This window comes from Hemibagrus wyckioides, linkage group LG15, assembly GCF_019097595.1.
Source record: "Hemibagrus wyckioides isolate EC202008001 linkage group LG15, SWU_Hwy_1.0, whole genome shotgun sequence".
Lineage (NCBI taxonomy): Eukaryota > Metazoa > Chordata > Actinopteri > Siluriformes > Bagridae > Hemibagrus > Hemibagrus wyckioides.
The window spans coordinates 15,189,768-15,208,491 of record NC_080724.1 but is presented as its reverse complement, the minus strand read 5'-3'; the positions used below and the strand labels follow the sequence as shown (position 1 = coordinate 15,208,491).

The 18,724-nt window shown below is 39.9% G+C and overlaps 1 protein-coding gene across 1 annotated transcript; it reads left to right on the top strand.

Annotated features, from left to right (window-relative positions):
* Positions 1-245: 245 nt before the first annotated feature.
* On the top strand, positions 246-18,523 carry arhgef19 (Rho guanine nucleotide exchange factor (GEF) 19). The gene is made up of 16 exons (XM_058409695.1): positions 246-874; positions 11,873-12,523; positions 12,770-13,318; positions 13,503-13,635; positions 13,734-13,813; positions 13,900-14,141; positions 14,223-14,383; positions 14,459-14,611; positions 14,847-14,976; positions 15,123-15,197; positions 15,325-15,414; positions 15,511-15,674; positions 15,919-16,077; positions 16,807-16,880; positions 16,964-17,068; positions 17,204-18,523. The coding sequence occupies exons 2-16, from the start codon at positions 11,896-11,898 to the stop codon at positions 17,359-17,361; spliced, it is 2,901 nt and encodes a 966-aa protein (XP_058265678.1). The 5' UTR covers positions 246-874; positions 11,873-11,895; the 3' UTR covers positions 17,362-18,523.
* Positions 18,524-18,724: the final 201 nt, after the last annotated feature.

Genomic DNA, 18,724 nt, shown 5'->3' with positions numbered 1-18,724 from the left:
GCTGTTCTTGTTTACAGGTTTTTTATAATGGAGTAATTTTGTGTACTTGTGTTTGTGTAAATATGATGCAGTAATTGTGGGACTGAGAGAGTTAAGATCAGGAGATTTGAGTTTGAGCATGCCTTCTCAGCTACCCCGCTTTCTCTCAAGTGATACTTACTTAATTATACACACACGCATGCACACACACACACACATACACGCACACTCATACACGCTTGAACGCATGCATGCATACTCATCTCCTCTATTCTACTCTTCTTTCTCCCTCTCTCTCTCGCTCGCTCTCTTTCTCCCCCTACCTGCCTGCTATCCACTTGCAAAGCACTACTGTTGACACACAGGAATCCAGACCCACACACACACACACATACACACACACACACACACAGACCAGGAAGATTCTCCCTAAACACAACGACAACTCACTCCTCTCTCCCTCTGACTGAGAGAAAAGGAATCCAGCAACTCAAGGACTAATCTTCTTTCTCCCTGAATTGTTTTTGGTTTTTTCGAGAGGGAGAGAGGGAGCTAGGAGCAAATCGAGGGAAGAAAGCTGGAAGAAGGCTTTGCATTTTAACTAGATTGAACAGGCAGCAGTTGTGTTTTCCATGTTTTATAGCTTTCCATATGTGCTGCTGAGCTGCAGAGCAGAGGTTGGGAATTTTGAACCAAGGATCTTGACTCGCTTCCAGCGTCTGTTGTGTGTATATGGAGGACGGTAGTAGTGTGTGGCAGAGGAGGGAAAAAAGAGCACACTGAGAACACGAGGCAGTCATGGACACCACTGTGCTTCAACCGGATACTTCAATGGGCTGGATTTGCATGCTGTCGGTGGCCAAAGTCCATTCCAGGAGTTACTGACGGCTTTCAGGTAAACTCTTTACATCAGTCAGTAAAACACTTCCAGCAGTTTGTTTTCCATATTGTATGATTGTTCTGTGATTATTAATGAATATGTTAATATCATACTCTTATCATGTTCATCCAGTGGTGTTAGTTCAGTTTTAGACCCTTTAGACATCTCTAAATTATTCCAGGTTAAGGTTATTACCTTTGCTTATTACCCTCAAGGCTTGGGCTAAGGTCCAGTTTGAGTAGCTTGGATAGCAAGCAGAGACACTGCAATTCAGCCCTTCAGCTCACGCAATCAGACGCCAACAAGACAGCTTGTAAGCTTGTTGTGTTTGCATAGCTAATGATGTGTTGGCTATGTGTGATGTGGAGTGCTGAGCAGAGCTGGAACAGCGGGTGTGCAGCTGGAGCAGTGGAGGGCAGGTGAGTGCATGTCCAGGACACACAAAAAAGGAGAGCTGTAAAAAGAACTGAACATAGCTGCGTGGCGGAAGAGTCTTGAACTTGCTCTTTGTGTCCACTGACTTAAAGGAAGACATGTCTACGGGTTGTCTTTGCTTTATTATTTTTGCTATTTTTGTTTTAGATGCCTGTTCTCGGTTACAGTTTAAGCTGAAGTGTGTAACTATTGTTTGATGACTGATCTCAGAGAGCTTGTGTCTGTAGGAACTAGTACATTTTGAAGATCTGCAAAGGGCTGAGCTGAGCTCTGTCAGATCTGTCTGATGGATTGAGAGACGTGTTTACTTTCAGGTCTGTTTTTGTCCACGCGCTTATGTTGAGTGGATGATTGTAGTGACCTGAAGGAAAAGGTTTAGGTGCTGCTCCCGCTGCTGGAGGCTGAACGAGCATTTTCGAGTGACGCACTGTAAATTACAGCTATGTGAAAACTGTGACACTTCAACTCCGTTAATAATCCTTGAGTGCAGCTTAATGCCGTTTGACTTCAGCTTGGAGATAAATCATTTCTGGCTTATGTTCAGGAGAGGACAGGAAGTAGTATGACACAAACAGTATCAGGTCACAATAAAGTCATATTCTTTGTCTGGATTACTGCTTTGTCATATCATAGCCACTGTAAGAGAGATCTCAGTTGCATTTCTGGCTGTATCAGCACCTCTGTTTGTGTCCCTGCTGAATGGAAAGATATCAGGTGCCTTTCGGGCTCCCAGGCGAGATAGGCCATGTAAAACAGACGAATTGTGTAATGAACCCATCTTTCAAACCGCCCCATCATTAGAACCCTGCAGACAGATAAAACCGCCTATAAAGAGGTCATCTGAGATGATCTCATTATGCGACCTGGACCGGTGTTAAGGAACAAGAAGGCAACTTTCTGCGGATGGATCCCTAAGGGTGTGCTTACTTTCTTCTTTAATATAAAATGTTTTATAGAAACTGTGAGGGAGGCCAGACTAAAGGAATGTCTGTCACAACCTTGTTGTGCCCAGCTCTGCCAGTTTGTGTTTGTGTTTGTGACTCATAGCAGACTCAGCGTCTTACACCGTTTACTCACTCTCCCATGTGTTTGTCTGGCATACAGTAATGTCCTCTTCAAACCCAACTCATTACATCTCAGGAGCAAATGTGGGAAGACAACCGTGCATAATGGACAGGTGTCTTCCCAAAAGCATGAAGCTCAGACATGACTTTGTTAACACGCAAAGCATACCATAATGTAGCCCTTCATTAACTTAAAGGTGTAGTTCAGCCAAAATGTATTTAATTGAACAGCTAAGACTTTTAAGGGTGGGTGATACAGACATTTATTTCTTGCTGGCTACATCCCAAAGTTTATTAATGTATTCCACAAAAAAATGAACATAAATAATTGACAATATTCAATATTTAGAGTTGTCATGTAATAACCCTAGGCATCTCAGTGATTTTTTTTTTCTCAAATGCTTGAATACAAAATATAAGGCAATATTCTGATCAAATGTTTTAGCAACTTGTTAAAATATTTCATAAAAGAATTGCAACATTTAGAACTCTTCTGCTAGTCTGAAACCGTTAGCCAGAATTAACATTAACATCAAACCAAATCTAAATCTTGCTAATTACTCCAAATCACTCACTTTTTGAGTGACTTCCTTTACTTTACTTATTTACTTTAGTACAGAAATTAAGTATAGAAGTTAAGTATAGAAATTAACAGTATTTTAGCCTTATAGCTCCAGTACAGAACTAAATAAGCAAACTTCAGACACTAAGTCTGACTGATTGACGGCAGATCGATCCAGTTAACGCCTCTTAGGCTGACATAGACGTTGTTAGCTACTATTTTAAGCCCATAGCTGTAGTGCAAAGCTAAGAAGCTAAATAAGCTGCTAAACTTGATTTACAGTCATGATCAGGATCACCCCAAATCACTTTTAGTGACATAGACCAGTTACTTCTTCCATTAAATTTCCAGTGAAGAAGTAGAGAAGTAAACTTCAGACTGATCGATTTACATTCATTCTTGGCTTAACTATTTGGTTTAATTTTGTATCTCCACCCTGAGTCACTGCATATCCTGTGGCAGTTATTATGACTGGAGGAATTTGCTTTTAATGCAGCATGTCTGCTTGGCAAGTCCCGTCTGATTTACAGTTTAATATGCCTCCCTGTTCTCCCCCTCTCCCTCCATCTCCTCCCTCCTCTTCCTTCATCTCCTCCCCTTGTGGACTCACTTTGGAGCACCTGCCCCATCACCTGTCAGTCAGAGGAAGCAACCCAGCTCTGGATCTGCACCTACATGTACTTGGGCTTCAGATTTGCTTAAAAAGGACGCTGTGGCTTTCTTATGGAGCCTCCACCCTTCTTCCCTCCCCCTCTGTCAGTCCATGATTTTTGGGTCAGCGGGGCTACAGAGGCTGAAAGAGGCCCTCAGGGGTATCTGGCTTTGTTGCTAATGCCATTTCACTCAACTCTGTTTGCCAGGCTTATTGTTAATAGCACACACAGGCTGCCAGAGCTCACCTGCAGAATGAGTAGATGGTGAAGGAAGAGGAGCAGGGCCGTGGGGGTTTGGAGGGTTTGACCTTCTGAAGCCTCACCTGGGGCGAGTTGCTGTGGCACCAGCGACCAGGATGTAGCCACACAAAACGGAGTCTGTTGTTCTGTTGCATGAGCTGAGGCACACAAGGCTCTGTGTTCATCTCCCACCGCAGCTTGCTGGGCAATTTGAGTGGAATGACAAGAGCTTAGTTATTTGGGGAATGCAGAAAGTGTCTGCATGTCTGAGACCTTTGTTGGGAGCAGGGGTGGGGAGGGGGTTTCGAGGTTTCGGAGACTGGTCATGGAAATGAACTTAATTTCTTACTATAACTGTCTTTCTGTCTCCATTGTTCTGCAGATGTGCCAAGATTCATGCATCATTAAAAATATGCCTAAACAACATTTTTCCTAATAGAAAGTCAGACAAGCCTAGCAACATGTATCTGGAACGATTGACAATTGCGTAGGAGTTTCGATCTCTCTGATTTTGACACTGATAACTGATATCGATAACAGACACTTCTGAGAAGCCCCTCCCCCTCCCCAAATTAGTACTTTGGCTAGTGCTCTCATCTCGAGTCGATTTTCCTGCTTGGAGGATTATGGTTTTGAGTTCGATGAAGTAAATAAAATCTACGTGTATTATTGACTATGTTTGGGTTTTTGAGGAAAAATGGAAGAATTGTGTATAAACAACTGTAAAGATGTATGCCTCTTAACAAATCCTAACCCACTTCTCTTCTGTGCGACTAAACATTATTCCTCTTGAGGCTTGGCAGGACTGCTCATGCAAAAAAAAAGTTGCCTCGACCCAGATTTTCAATATGTATAGATTATAAAGCACGAGCTTGCTCCTCATTTCTTGCTATTCAACCTCTCATTAAACCACATGCATCCAATCTCATGCTCCATTGCTGCAACTGATGTGTTTCTTTCACACACACACACACAGGATGTGGCAGGATGAAAAACCGGCATTTTCTGTTCCATCCCTGTACTGACCACTATTTAAGTGAATTTCTTGTGAGTTTTTTGTTCATGTGTCTATGTGTGTGGGTTTGTCTTTGAAAAGCGATCCTCAATAAGCCTGCAGGTATGTGTAAAAGGCCCATCCCTGGCTCACACCTGTCTAGCTCTGCAGCCTGCAGGCTGTTTCAGGCTCCCATTTGGCCAAGTCCCATCACATCTAATATGATACCGTGCAAACCTCGCTCAGGCACTTACCTCGGGAATGACTCTGCACAGAGAACACGCAGCTAGCTCAGCAAAGCCGTTATTGTATAGTCGGCTTTCAAGAGGCTTTTGAAAGACCTGCAAGTGTCACGCACTGGTCCTTGTTTAAACACGAAAAGCCAAGGAGACACTATTTTGTTTTTTTTAACGACAAACATTGTTACCAACACAGAACGTATAGAATAGGTCATAGTTGTCACATAGTTCCTGTTTCACTCCGAAACATGTGTGCACTTATCTTAACTCTTGGATCATCTTTACTGAATGTAGACACACTTCTAAAGAAGAGCTTATGGGATGGTCAATCTCAAGGTGGTTCCAACAAGCTGATCACATTTCAAAACAAATAGCCGTGTGTGGCATGTTCTTACCTGCCTCTGTCCTGATAATTACCTGCAGGAGCAGGGAAAATTTTTTGGCTCAGCTCGCTAGCAGAGTTGGTAATAATAATAATACTCATAAATAAAGGACACAGTACAAATGAATTCATCATGTGGGTCATTATCTCACTTTATCACAACTTTGGCTTTCTTTGAGCAGCCTTAATCTAGTGAACATCTGCAGGAAGCTTCAAAAGCTCTCATCTACAGTAAAGATGCCAATAATGCAATTAGAAGGAAATAAATTAAGTGAAGTAGTAAAAAAATAAAAACGTATAGGTGCCAATTAAAGACGTTTGGGACCATAGTGTTCAGACCACCTGGATTCACCAAATACCTTAGTTTAACTACAGTGTTTATAAAATCACCTTAGGTTAATTAAAGGCTTGCTGTATGAACATGTTTGAATTAATTAGGCTTATTCGATATCTATGCAGCTGTATGCTTTAGGAGAAACAAAACTGATAATCTGAGCTGCTTAAATATTGAGGCATCACTGACTAAAAAAATTGTACTTACAATCAAACAGAAAAAAAAAAATAAAATAAAAATAAATCAGGAACTTTACCATAGGATGTTAAGACCATATTTTTCTGTGTTTTTTAAAAATTATTATTCATGTCACAATATTTATAGAAAAATATGTCTCAAATTTGTCGCTCCAGAATTTACATTTATTATTGAACATCATTTACGACACTCTTTCTGTCCTCCAAAAATTTGGGGGGCCATAACAATGATTTTTTCCCCCCACTTTCTATCATTAAAACAGCTAAAAAAAATTGTCTGTACTCCTCACCATGTTCAGGTATTAATCATCAAAAAAATAAAGTGTTTTTGTTTATTTTTTATGGCACATACACATCATCTCTATGTGTTTTTGGAGGTTGAGGGTATTGGTATTGCTAGAATAGGCGTTGTTTGTCATCATGATTTATCACATAGATCATTTAAACAGATTTCAGCAAGGTTGTTTTAAAAAGAATGAACATTTCCATCGAATTATATTACTGAAGCTTAGCTCTGTTGCTGTTTACATAAACTAAAGCCACAGTTTTAGACTTAGTGGCTTTTCAAGATTAGTACTTATCACACTGTATGAGACGATCCCAAGAAGTACTTCTACTTAACAATTATATTATCAACCAGATTGATCCGGATTTGAACATAAAAATGGTATTGCATTCTTGAAACCTAAGGTAAGAAGGATATAGTAAAATGTTGCCATTGCCCCTACTGTATTTGTTGCCATCCCATAATTTCCAAGTTTTGTGTCATCCTCCATAAATCTTGTAGCAGTGCTCACACTGAGATTTTACTTAAAACATTTCTGACACGTTGTCTTTGGTCACAATGTCACTGCAAAGATGTTTTTATTACATTAGAACATTATCATGGCATGGATCAAATTTCCAAGAACATTTGAGCAGAAGTTGTCTGTTTTGACTTCCCATATGGTCTGAAATGTGGGATTGTGCCGTGTGCAGTGCAGCATTCCTATCCCGGGTACTGAAGATGCCAAACTAAACATAGTCAAAGCAGTGAAGTAGAAAAACAATGCCCACACATGCCTTAGGTCATATTTATATTCACTAAACTATTTACCTGTTCATTTGTTAATTAGTTTTTTCACATGCTTTGTGTGTGTCCTGTGTAAAAACCCAGTCTAATCTGACAGGGAATTCCCAGCACAGGGATGCATTTTTCAAAGAAAGCAACCACAGCAGTCTTTGTGTTTCCGTGCCATTGTGGCCCAGAGGACCGTCTGAGTTTGTTTTATGATGAGGTCATTGGGTCAGCAATCGTCGAAAGTGGCTGGCATGGACATGGGAACACCAAGGCATGTTTCAATAACCGGACTGTCTCCTTTGGGCAGAATCTGTCTCTCACCATCTCTCAAGTGTTACAGGGTTGTGTGAGGGTGATGCTTTATAAGAGGTTAAGCCAGGAATTCTGTGACTGTCATGGTTGAATAAGTAGAGGAAGGCCTCGGGCACTAGGGGGGATTCTGACCCCCTCCAAAATGTAAACATGGCGAACTAAACTCCCAGCTGCTCCTGCTCACCCTGTCAGAGGTAAAGTCTATACCTGCAGATACTAAAATACACTTCTCTACTCTTATCATAGATAAAGGTGGTTCTTTATTTAGCTGGAAAAATACTTTTCTTATGATTAGACATATGCTAGTCACATTAGGAGTACATTCAGTAGAGTTGCTTATTAACCTTGGACCAGGAATTCCAATTGTATTCACCATTAAGTATTAGCTTTTGTGGAAATAATTTCTCCTGACCTGAAAATATCGATCCAGCCCAAGCCTGAAAAATATTAACCCCTTAATATCCAAACATACAGTATTATTCATTAACCACTATGAATTATTTAGTAACTACCATAAAATAATAATCATTTACTCATTTTTGCAAGAGAAACTACACAACTTTAATCGTCCTGTCACTTGTCTTGCTGAAATGTGTGTAGAGACAGCTCATCTGTGCAAGTGGAGAAGATTGCTTCGAGCTCATTGACCAACCAGACCCTGGCCAATTAGAGAAGCTGTGTGAGCTTGGGCCTCTGCAATATAACACACAAACAGAAGCCTGTGTCACCACACTGTTAGACCCTGCAACTCAAAGAGACACTCATGATGAGGGAAAATCCCTTAAAAAGAGCAAAATACGAGGCAGGAAGTTTGGAGATTTAACCAAGGATTAAAGTCCTGGAAGTGGTTTATGTGCCCATTTTAGTTTGTAAATAGAAGATTTATTCATTTTCCTCTTTCTTTCTTAGCCTCTGTATGTGCTTTATAGACTAAATATAAATGAAGTTGGGAACACTTATACCATACAGTCAGGTTTCTTAACCCACTAACTATACAAGAGCAAATTATGAACGATTGAACTATTTGAAATAAACAATGCAGTGCAATTTTCATTACTAATGAATAAACATGCTAAGGAATTATGATTCTCTCAGCAATTACCTTCAAACAACATAATATATATAGAATATAGAGATACTAGTATATTGATGACCGGGAAGAGCCACACTAAAACATCATAGGTGGCCTAAAACTAGCCTGAAGTTACAGAATAGACTTGGAGACCAACTTGTGAAGAAAAGACTAAACAAAATATTCTGATTAACCAATTTAACCTAGTTTAGGTTCACTTACCAATTATACAACGGTATTAGCTTGCATAATGGGTCAGATGGTTCGGCTTGATTCATACAGAACCGTATATGGAAGGTAAACTGTGTTTAATTAATTATTCTTTTGCTTTGACTGTCCAAACCTACACAACATATTTCACAGGAAGCTTGGCTTTCAACTATAACAACTATCACACTGTTCAATTATTCTTTATTTTCGACTTACCATTAGAGGTTTACATTATTCATTGATGTCTTACAGATTTGAAAATTACAGTAAGTTTCCTGATTGATTTCCCAACAGCTGTGTTTTTACCCCAAGGGGTATGGACCTAAAAACCTTGTGTGACCTACTAAAAAGATCCTGTGTCATTTGCTTACACAGAACATTGGATTCATTATTTTAGAGAGAGAGAGAAAGAGACACAGAGAGACAGAGAAACAGAGAGAAAGAGAGAGAGAGACAGAGAAACAGAGAGAAAGAGAGACAGAGAAACAGAGAGAAAGAGAGACAGAGAGAGAGACAGAGAGAGAGCTCTGAACCTAAGAGTCATTAATAGGAGTAATACTAACACATAGAAAATTAACATATCTTGAATATAGTTGAACGTATCCAATATTTCCTATTATAAGATTACAACAAATGTATTTTATTATCATATTTCATGCTTGAAAAAAGGTCCTATTAGAAAGCATGCAATTCTAGAAAGGTCATTTCCAGAAAATTAGCTGCAAATGGAATAAGCTGAAGCTTGAAATGTGTTAAAAACAACTAAAAAATGTCTGAATAATATTAGATTTGATTTCTAATTTTTATATTTTGTAAATATTAGATCAATTAGACCATATCCTGTATGTCTTCATTTGCTAAGGTATGATTCTGTTCTTTTAAGTAAAGTGGGAAAACTATCCTTCATTTACTACAAACAAAACAAAAATTCAGATATTTATTCTATTAACTCATGGTTTTGTTTTTGTATAGTTACTGTGTTATTAATGGAAAGTGTTACCATTAAATTTATATTTCCATATCTCCATAGCTGTACACTGTCTCCCATGAAAACCCTATATAGTGTTGTGGATAATGCAGAGTTTTAAGTGCCAGCGTGACAATGAGCAAACACTCATTAGTTTATCGAAAATTGCATAGAAACCGACGGCATTCACAGCTGAGAGATCACGCCAGCCTTAACTGTCTGTGTGCGCTTATGCACCATGTTAGAGAGAAAAATTCTCTTCTTTAATCACAGCCATCATAAAAGGCCTGCCATGTCTCTATTCATTTAGCACGCAGACACGGTGACTTAAAGGAGCCTAGTGAAATTACAGGGAAAATGAGAGCACCAAAGAAACACACGCAAATAACACCTTCAGAGAAAGGCAAATTATATGTTGTTTTCTTTTTTTATTATTATTGAAAACTGTAAATGACACATGAAATTAAACTGGCTGTATGGAAAAGGTGTAAGCTAATGGGCTGTAATGTTGCGTGTAATGAAACTCTTTTTTGCTGTGAAGGTTAAGGGCAGCATTAAACCATTATGTAAAATTGTAACATTCTGCAAGATTTGATCTCATTTTATTGCATCTCACTATATGCCAGCTTAGTAGTTGTAAGCTTTCTAGAGGTTTAATAATTAAAGAATGAATAAACTTTGGAAAATCATATCTTAAGTGTACGCAGGCATGAGGAACCTTTGTACTCTAGTAATCTGTGTAGTTGAGAGGGTTTAGTTTACTGATCAAATCTCCATTCTTTTTAAATTGTGCTCAGAGCTTGTGTGTGTGTGTGCGCACAATCCCAATCTGTTCCCACACCCTCTCAAATCTCCTGTGCACCTAACAGCCCTCTCCATCTGAGAATAAAGAGATCCTTTGTTTGGCACAGGGAACAGGTAACCATTTGTGTAGTATGTGCTCTGTGTTGTGTGTATGTGTGATCTTAATGTGTGTGCTGTGGTGGTAGAGATGGGTTTTTAATTGGCCGTGAATGTGTTTGAAGCAAGTGGACTATATTTTATGCTTGTCATGACAAATTTGTCCCAGTGGTATTTTTGCTTCAGTTCCTGTGAGTAGCGCAACTAAGATTTCATTCCTGGTAGAAACAAAGCCGGAGACAAGAAGAGAAAGAAAATGCGCTTCTAGTTTCTTTGTGTGTAGGAGCAGAGATCTGTCTTTTTCTCTCTCTCTCTCTCTCTCTCTCTCTCTTCAGCTTAAGGCCAAGTTCACAACAGTCATTTTGTTTATGTACATAATGATCATACATACACATCTATTTTAGAGCATCAAGACATCCTAAAGGCCAACTGATGAATAGTAATTTGGAATAATGAGAACTGATAACACAATATTCTTCTCAGTATGATTTCAAAAACATCTGCATTTTTTTTTGGATCAACAAAGTCTCAAGGAAGATTTGGGTCAATTACAGTGACACATACAGTAATAGTCAGGTTGTCTTCAGCCAAGACACAAGTGGTAATAAGTGCAGAAGCTCCACTGACCTAGTTTGTACAAATCAAGGGATGTTTGTGGAGAAAAAGAAGGGTAAGAAGAGAGTAACAGATCTTCTAATAATGAGATGATTCTGACACACCCTTCAATTTGTTCAGTAATAGCACTCTGGACTGTGGACTTCTGGATGGTGTCCCTTGGCTGTGAGCTGGTCTAGTAACACTGTCTGGGATGAACGTGGCAGAAGCAGAGGGAGGGGGATAAGTACAGGGGCTGAGAGCTGAGAAACCACACTCTTTAATTAAAGGAGGAAGACACAGTGCTGAAGCTCTGACAGAGCCCAACCAAGCATAGGGGGAGGAGAACAGTCTGCTCTAAAGTTAGCTTTACCCAGCAACACCAGGATGTTCACTGACAGATGGATGAGATAGGCTTTGGTGTGTCCAAGCCTGCTCTGGCAAGGGGAAATTATCTAGATAAATATTCTTCTGTGTATGAGAAAGCAGGTTGATGTTCATATACACTCTTAAAAACGAAAGGTTCCCTCTAGCACCCAAAAACATTTCTCAATGTCTCCCTGGAGGTCTATGTAGAGGATTTTTCCTAATTTTGCCCCATTTATAAAATGAAGAACGTTCCAAAAAACCATCAAGGTTTCCGTTTCCTCAAGGGTGAGACGTTCAGTCATTGAACATTCCATTCAATCTATAGGAAAATCTGAGGAAAGACTTAGCAGGATGTTTTATCACTGGTTTTGAAAATATTAGACCTTATAATGATTGATTCTTTATCTATATTTCAAATTTCCCTCACAGCTCCCATATGTGTCATCTAAGCCATGCTCCCTGGCTATGGATTCTCTCCTCTCCCTGACTTCCAGCCTCACCTCCACCCATTCTGTTGCCGAGGGGAGAGCTCTGCCATGTGGATCCCTGGTTCACCGGAGTCCCAGGCTCTGAACAACTCCCAGGAGAACAGGCCTCTCCTGCGCCAGCACATTGCAGTATGCCAACAAGAGACACTAGCCTTCATCGACCTTCAGCAGCCTAAAACAAATGGCTTTTGTTCCTCATCATCACTGGGAAGATGCAGTTCCTCACCATGCTTCTCTGGCTCACCTCATAAAGAACCTTCTTCAAACTTCTGCCAAAATGGAGAGACACATGCAAGCATAGGCCATGTGAACCTTAGCCCGGATGTACATGATGTGGAAAAAGTTCAGGATAACATCAGTGCACCCTGCATGGACTCAATTACAAGAGACTCTGAAAAGCTCTTACCGCAATGTTCGCCCAAAGATCTGTTCCTTCCCTTGTCACCAATGTTTGTGCCCGGGAACAGGGACTCTGTGGACTCTCAGCAGCCCAGCTCTCCCTGCTCTTCAGCAAGCTCAGAGCAACAGAGCCATGATCAGTTTCGTCTACAGAGACGAACATCACAGGGATCTTCAAAGGAGAAGTCTATACGTAAGTAGCACCATAATTTAGCTATTTAATTTCACATTCTTGTCTTAGAAAGAAACTGTAGGTTAAATGGTGTAATGCTTTAGTCACAGTTATGGCCTACTACATTTTTTTCACACCACTGTCTTATAATTTGAGATACTTTTTCCAGACATACATCACTGGTAAATTGTAAATGCTATGAATTCCAAAAATTAAGTGCTTATTTTGTTTAGTTACAAATACTGCACCTTGTCTATCATGTGACAGGGCGGAAGATGAGGGTGTACTCACCTGACAGTGTAAGTGATGACTCTCTAAACAGTCCGGTGCTCGACTGTGACTACCTGTTCCCTGGATCCTTTGAGTCCTTCATAGAGGAAGAGTTAGGATTAGTGGGATCCACTGTTCCCACATCCCAGAGCTCCAGCTCTCTGTTAGATTTAGATGAAGAACTCACTCTACCTTCCACTGCCACCCCATCACCGCTGGCTTCGGATCCCCTAACCGAGGATGCAGCATTGAGGGAGATGGCAAGTGAGGGAGGGATAGGAGACGTGGACCTAGGGGATGGTGGGCCTCTTCAAGGGTCATCCCTCTTAGGTGGGTGCACCCTGTCTCATGTACACTCCCACCCCATGCACCTACCCCGATCCCGTTCCTCAGACCATGAACGCCGAAGATTCTCAGCCTCCGAACTCATATCACGCCTACAGCTTTCGCAAAGGAAAAACTCTTTCACCCTAAGGCTGGGAAAGTCTCTGTCTGCCCGTGTGGCATCCCGGGATCGTCACCAATCTGTAAACTCTGGATCGGATTGTGAGTGCTTTCAAAAATTCTTATATCTTCCATCTAAACTAAGGCCCTTTAGAAAGACTTTGTCAACCATTTATTATTGCAGAGAATCTATGTGTCTGTTCTCTTATGGTCAGAGACCCTTTCTGGGTTTGTCATTCTGACACATAGATGTTACTCACCCCTCAACCAATTTCTTTGTTTGTAGACAAACCCAACACCAGGCAGCGCCTTTCAGCAGGCTCAAGTGACAGCGCAGCACACAGCCCGGTGGGATCTGCACCACCACTGCCCTCTGCTGACAGCTCTCTGCCACAGCACAGAAGAAGCTCCAAGCTCAGGTGATCATCCTCCTCAGCCATCATTCTTCTAAGTACCTCAACCAGCAAACTAAAATAATATCATTCAATTTAATTGTTTTTTATTCTCATCTGCATAGTATGAGAAAAGATTCAATTGATGAGGATGCAGACACCCCACTTCGAAGTACTAAACGTCTGTCACGTTTTCTGCCTAGTTGTAAGTGTGAACTTAAGGAGCATTAAAAAGTATTTGTGATAGGTTTAAGTACACATTTCCTTTATCCTATATTTTTTCTGTGTCAGTGGTCCTGTATCAGGAGTACAGCGATGTGGCAATCAATCGTGAGATCCAGAGGCAACAGGGAGCCGAGCCTGGAATGGAAGATGACCGGGCTGGGGACAGTGCATCCCCCAGCAATCTCTCACCCTCCAGCTCCTTTCGTTCATCAAGGGGCTCTGCCTTCTCCCTCTGGCAGGACATTCCTGATGTGCGCAGCAGTGGACAGCTGGACAATTTCAGCAATGAGGAGCGCAAACTGCAAGAGGTAACTCTAGGGATGTACTCAGCTGATCTTGACTTTACTTAACTTGGTACATGCTACTATCCACCTTATCTCTCACTTCAGGCTAAGTTTGAGCTGGTGACAAGTGAAGCTTCTTACATACGCAGCTTGACCATTGCAGTTGACCACTTCATGATGTCTTCAGAGCTGAATGAATGCTTGGGGGCTCAAGAGAAACAGTGGCTTTTCTCCAAATTGCCTGATGTCAAGGACGTCAGTGAGAAGTATGTAGACAGGACAAATTAAGTAAACATGGTAGCTGTGGTACCTAAGATTTTTACTATTGATTTTTTCACTAGGTTTCTACAGGATCTTGAGCACCGGTTAGAAGCAGACATCTTGCGCTTTGATGTGTGTGACATTGTCCTCGACCACTGCCCGGCATTACGGAGGGTCTACCTTCCTTATGTTACTAACCAGGCCTACCAGGAGCAGACGTACCAACGACTTCTGTAAGCAGTTTTACTCTTTGAACCTTATTTATATACAGTAGGGCCAGTAGGGAATCCGTTTCATCGTCATTGTGCAGGACATGAAGCTTGAGCTAATCTTTGGGTGAAATGACTTGATGAGGGATAGAAAGTTACTGGTCTGTAAAAGAAGACTTTAGCTAGAGCACTAGCTGATGCTGAAATTGGAATTCAACCAGGAAGTGACCCTTTCTTTTTTTTTTTTTTTTTTTTGCAGACAAGAGAATCCTCGGTTCCCTGGAATCCTTGCCCGTCTGGAGGAGGACCCAATATGCCAGCGCCTCCCTCTTACATCATTCCTCATTCTGCCATTTCAAAGGATCACACGGCTCAAAATGCTGGTCGAGGTGGGCAGCATATCCACTGACCAACTATTGATCATTCCTCATTATTAAATCCAGGGTATTTTAACAGAATGGTAGATATTCCATTTACAATTTTACCAAATCACTTCTACAGACCAAAACATAGGACTGATTTAACCTTGTTACAGAACATTCTAAAGAGAACAATGCCTGGTTCGCGAGATGAGGACACGGCCACCAAGGCGTTTAATGAACTGAAAAAGGTACAAGTGTTATAATTCTCTTTTATACACACAAACCTATGTATCCATGAATCCATTCTGATATGGACAAAGCAATAATTCATAAAACAGATAAAACAGCTAAATCTCTCCTCATGTGCTGATACAGATTATAAAAGAATGTAACTCCAGTGTGCAATCCATGAAGAGGATGGAGGAACTAATTCATCTCAACAAGAGAATAAACTTTGAGGGAAAGGTACTACAGGATATTACTATCATAAATGACATGGGTAATTTTGATACTTGTTCAAATTGAATTATTGTCTCCGTCTCTCTCTCTCTCTCTTTTAAGATTTTCCCTCTCATCTCTCAGTCTCGTTGGTTAGTAAAACATGGCGAGCTGCTAGAAGTGGACACACAAACCATGAGCATATCTGGATCAAAGTTTAAACTGCCTACACGGCCAGTGTATCTGCACCTGTTTAATGACTGCCTCTTACTGTCCCGAAGAAAAGAGTGAGTGAAAAATGAAAACGTGGCAGTGGGGGAGAGCATGGGAAAGTTAGTAAAAGAGATTTACATCTGTTTTTTTCTCTGTTTACATCTGTTTTTCCCCTCCTTACAGTTGGACGGTTAGCAAAATCAGCATTTTCTCTAAGCCACTCATAAAGTGCTGACTGGCAACCAGCTAGCCATCACACACAGTATAGTTTCTGAATCAGGATGGTTACACAGTGCTGTTGTTTCTGCTCCCTTGTAGCACATGGAAATTCATGGTGTTTGTGCATGCTAAGATTGGGGAGCTGAAGGTGAAGGACTTGAGTCAGAAGCTTCAGGGCATCTCCGGCTTTATATTCCTTCTCCAGCTGTGTGAAGGCCAGCAGCTCAAATATCAGATCCTGCTCAAGTCACAAACAGAGTAAGGCCTATATTCCATCAAACTCACAACCAAGTGTTTCTCATGCCTCGAGTACTGTGAGCCAAACGAATTATTTGCTTGTTGTATATAGTATATCAGAATCTTACAATCTCACACAAGCTTTCTATTTTTTTCAGTAGATAAGAATAGAATTTAACAAACAAACAAACAATGAAGCAAATGAGTGATTAGAAAACCAACAAACAAAGCAAGCAAGCAAACAAACAAAACAAAACAATGTAGAAAATTTCGACCTAAATTTTCAAGGTCGAAATTTCAAATAGAGCAAATACATTGAAATATCTTAAAATCTACACTGAACATTTTCAATGACCTACAAGTTTTTTCCTTTCTCACATTAAAATTTCAGGTTAAGCTTCTCTAATATTGTTTGATTTTGCGTTAATTTCTGTGATCACAAAATCATGAAATCCTGAAGGGCCTGATTAAAGTTCTATTGATTTTACTCTCATCTTCTCATAGAACCCAGTTGCCTTTCAGATTCCTTTACAGATTCTTTCTCCAGTTTCCGATGCCATTTAGTTTATGTCTAATCTATCTATCTTATCCCAACATGCTGACTAGATAAAAAGTGACTTTAAGACTAACGGCAAATTTGTTCAATAAAATGAACAGAAACCATGTTAGATCCTGAATATTTTAGCATGTTTGTTATTTTGAATCTGCCTGCTTTTCTTGCTGGTTTTATATCCTTTCCTTCCTGAACAGGAGTGGCAAACAACGATGGATCACAGCTATGATTCCTCCTGATCCAACTATAGTGCACACTAGTGAAAATGAGGGTAAGGGCACTTTTACACTTCATCAAATGAGAAAAAAAAAATTATAATTAAAATTTTAAAAGATCTGTGTTATGTTTGTACAGATTTGTCTCAGGTTCAGTGCATTAAGAGCTACCAGGCCCAGGAACATGACGAACTCACACTGGAGAAGGCAGACATCCTTCAAGCTAAAACCATTACAAGTGATGGTAATATATTTGGATACTTGGATATTTATTAGACACTTGTTAGTTAATTAGTTTAATATTATTCCGCTGTGATTTATGAATTGGATCATTTCGACTATTTCCACTGGATATTTCATTGTTTTTCACTTTTCTCAGGATGGGTGGAGGGGATCCGTTTGTCTGATGGAGAAAGGGGCTGGTTCCCCAAAACATATGTGGAGGAAATTACGAGTCGCAGTGCTCGTCTTCGAAACCTTCGTGAGAATATTCGTATCAAGTGCGTCACCCAGAAACTTGAGGGTGACCCTCAGTGAGGGCTTGTAATATAATACATCCTTTTATTTAAATCCTTGATTTTATGGAAAGAGAAAGGCTTTATTCCATGTTACATTCTAAATGTTTTTTTTTTTAAAAAAAGACACGTGGGTTTCCACAATGAGCTTCGATTTCCACAATGGTAGGCACATATTTGCAATAATGTAGCTGCACATCAAAAATTTGGACAGTATCCACTTTAACGTTTCTTTCTCGTTCTTTGTTGATATTAGCATTTGTAGATATGTAGCATTTTTGTAAGGAATGGTCTGGGGAAATAAAATTTATTTGCTTCCACTTCCATACACCTCAACTGTAGCTAATCGGACAAAAGTGTTAAAGGTTTGGTGTTAAATTCTACTTTTTTTTTCATTCTGCCCTGGAGCCATGAGGCTATATCAGCATTCACATTCACCTCAGATGACATTCTTTGGCTTTGGTTAGCTGAGTCATCCAACTGGTACATAGATCTCATAAATTAGGAGAATATGCAAAGATTTTTATATTTTTAAATCTATAAACCAAATCAAATGATTTCCAATTGGTGCCACTAAAGTTTTCAGTGTTTGTTTATTTCCCTAGATAACAGAACCACTACACTATCAGGAACCATATAATAAAGTGTATCTGAGGTCACTTGATAAAAATCCTCTGGACAATTCATTTCTTGAACCATTTATTTAATGGATATAGACACTATAAATTCATAGAATGCTGTAGGACAAAAAAAGGCTGATTAATTGAGCTTGGCCTGGATTTTAATACAATGAATTATATACAGAATGTGTCCCACTATGCCACAGCATAATACTGGAAAATGAAATAACAACCATACTTCAACATTCTAGAACAGTTCTTCATCATGTTATACTCATCCTTTTTTGCTTTCTTATGGAACTTATGGAACCAAATGTAGATTTTGCTGCTGCAAATGATTTGTGTGTTGTTTTTTTTTTGCCCTCCTACGTTTGAGCATTATTTATGATGGTAAGACTTTCAGCAGGCAGGTGTTTATGTGGATATTTTTTGTAATTTCTGTTTGGAGGAAAGACACTAAATAATAATTATGCTGAGCATGGTCTATAAAGAGCATTAGATATCTATTCCTGTGTCTTGCATCTCTGTAAATGTTTTATCTCTAAAATAAATGCAACTATCACTAACAAATATTTGTTTCATTTTGAACTATATTTTAGGCACAGAGTGTAGCGTTGGCATCTCACCAGGTCTTGGGTTATTATCTGTGTAGAGTTTCTGGGTGTGATCTATCTAGTTTCATCCCACTGTCCAAAATCCTGTAGAGGGGTGGACTGGCTAAGGTAAATTGCCCCTAGGTGTAAATGAGTTCCTGAATCTGTGTGT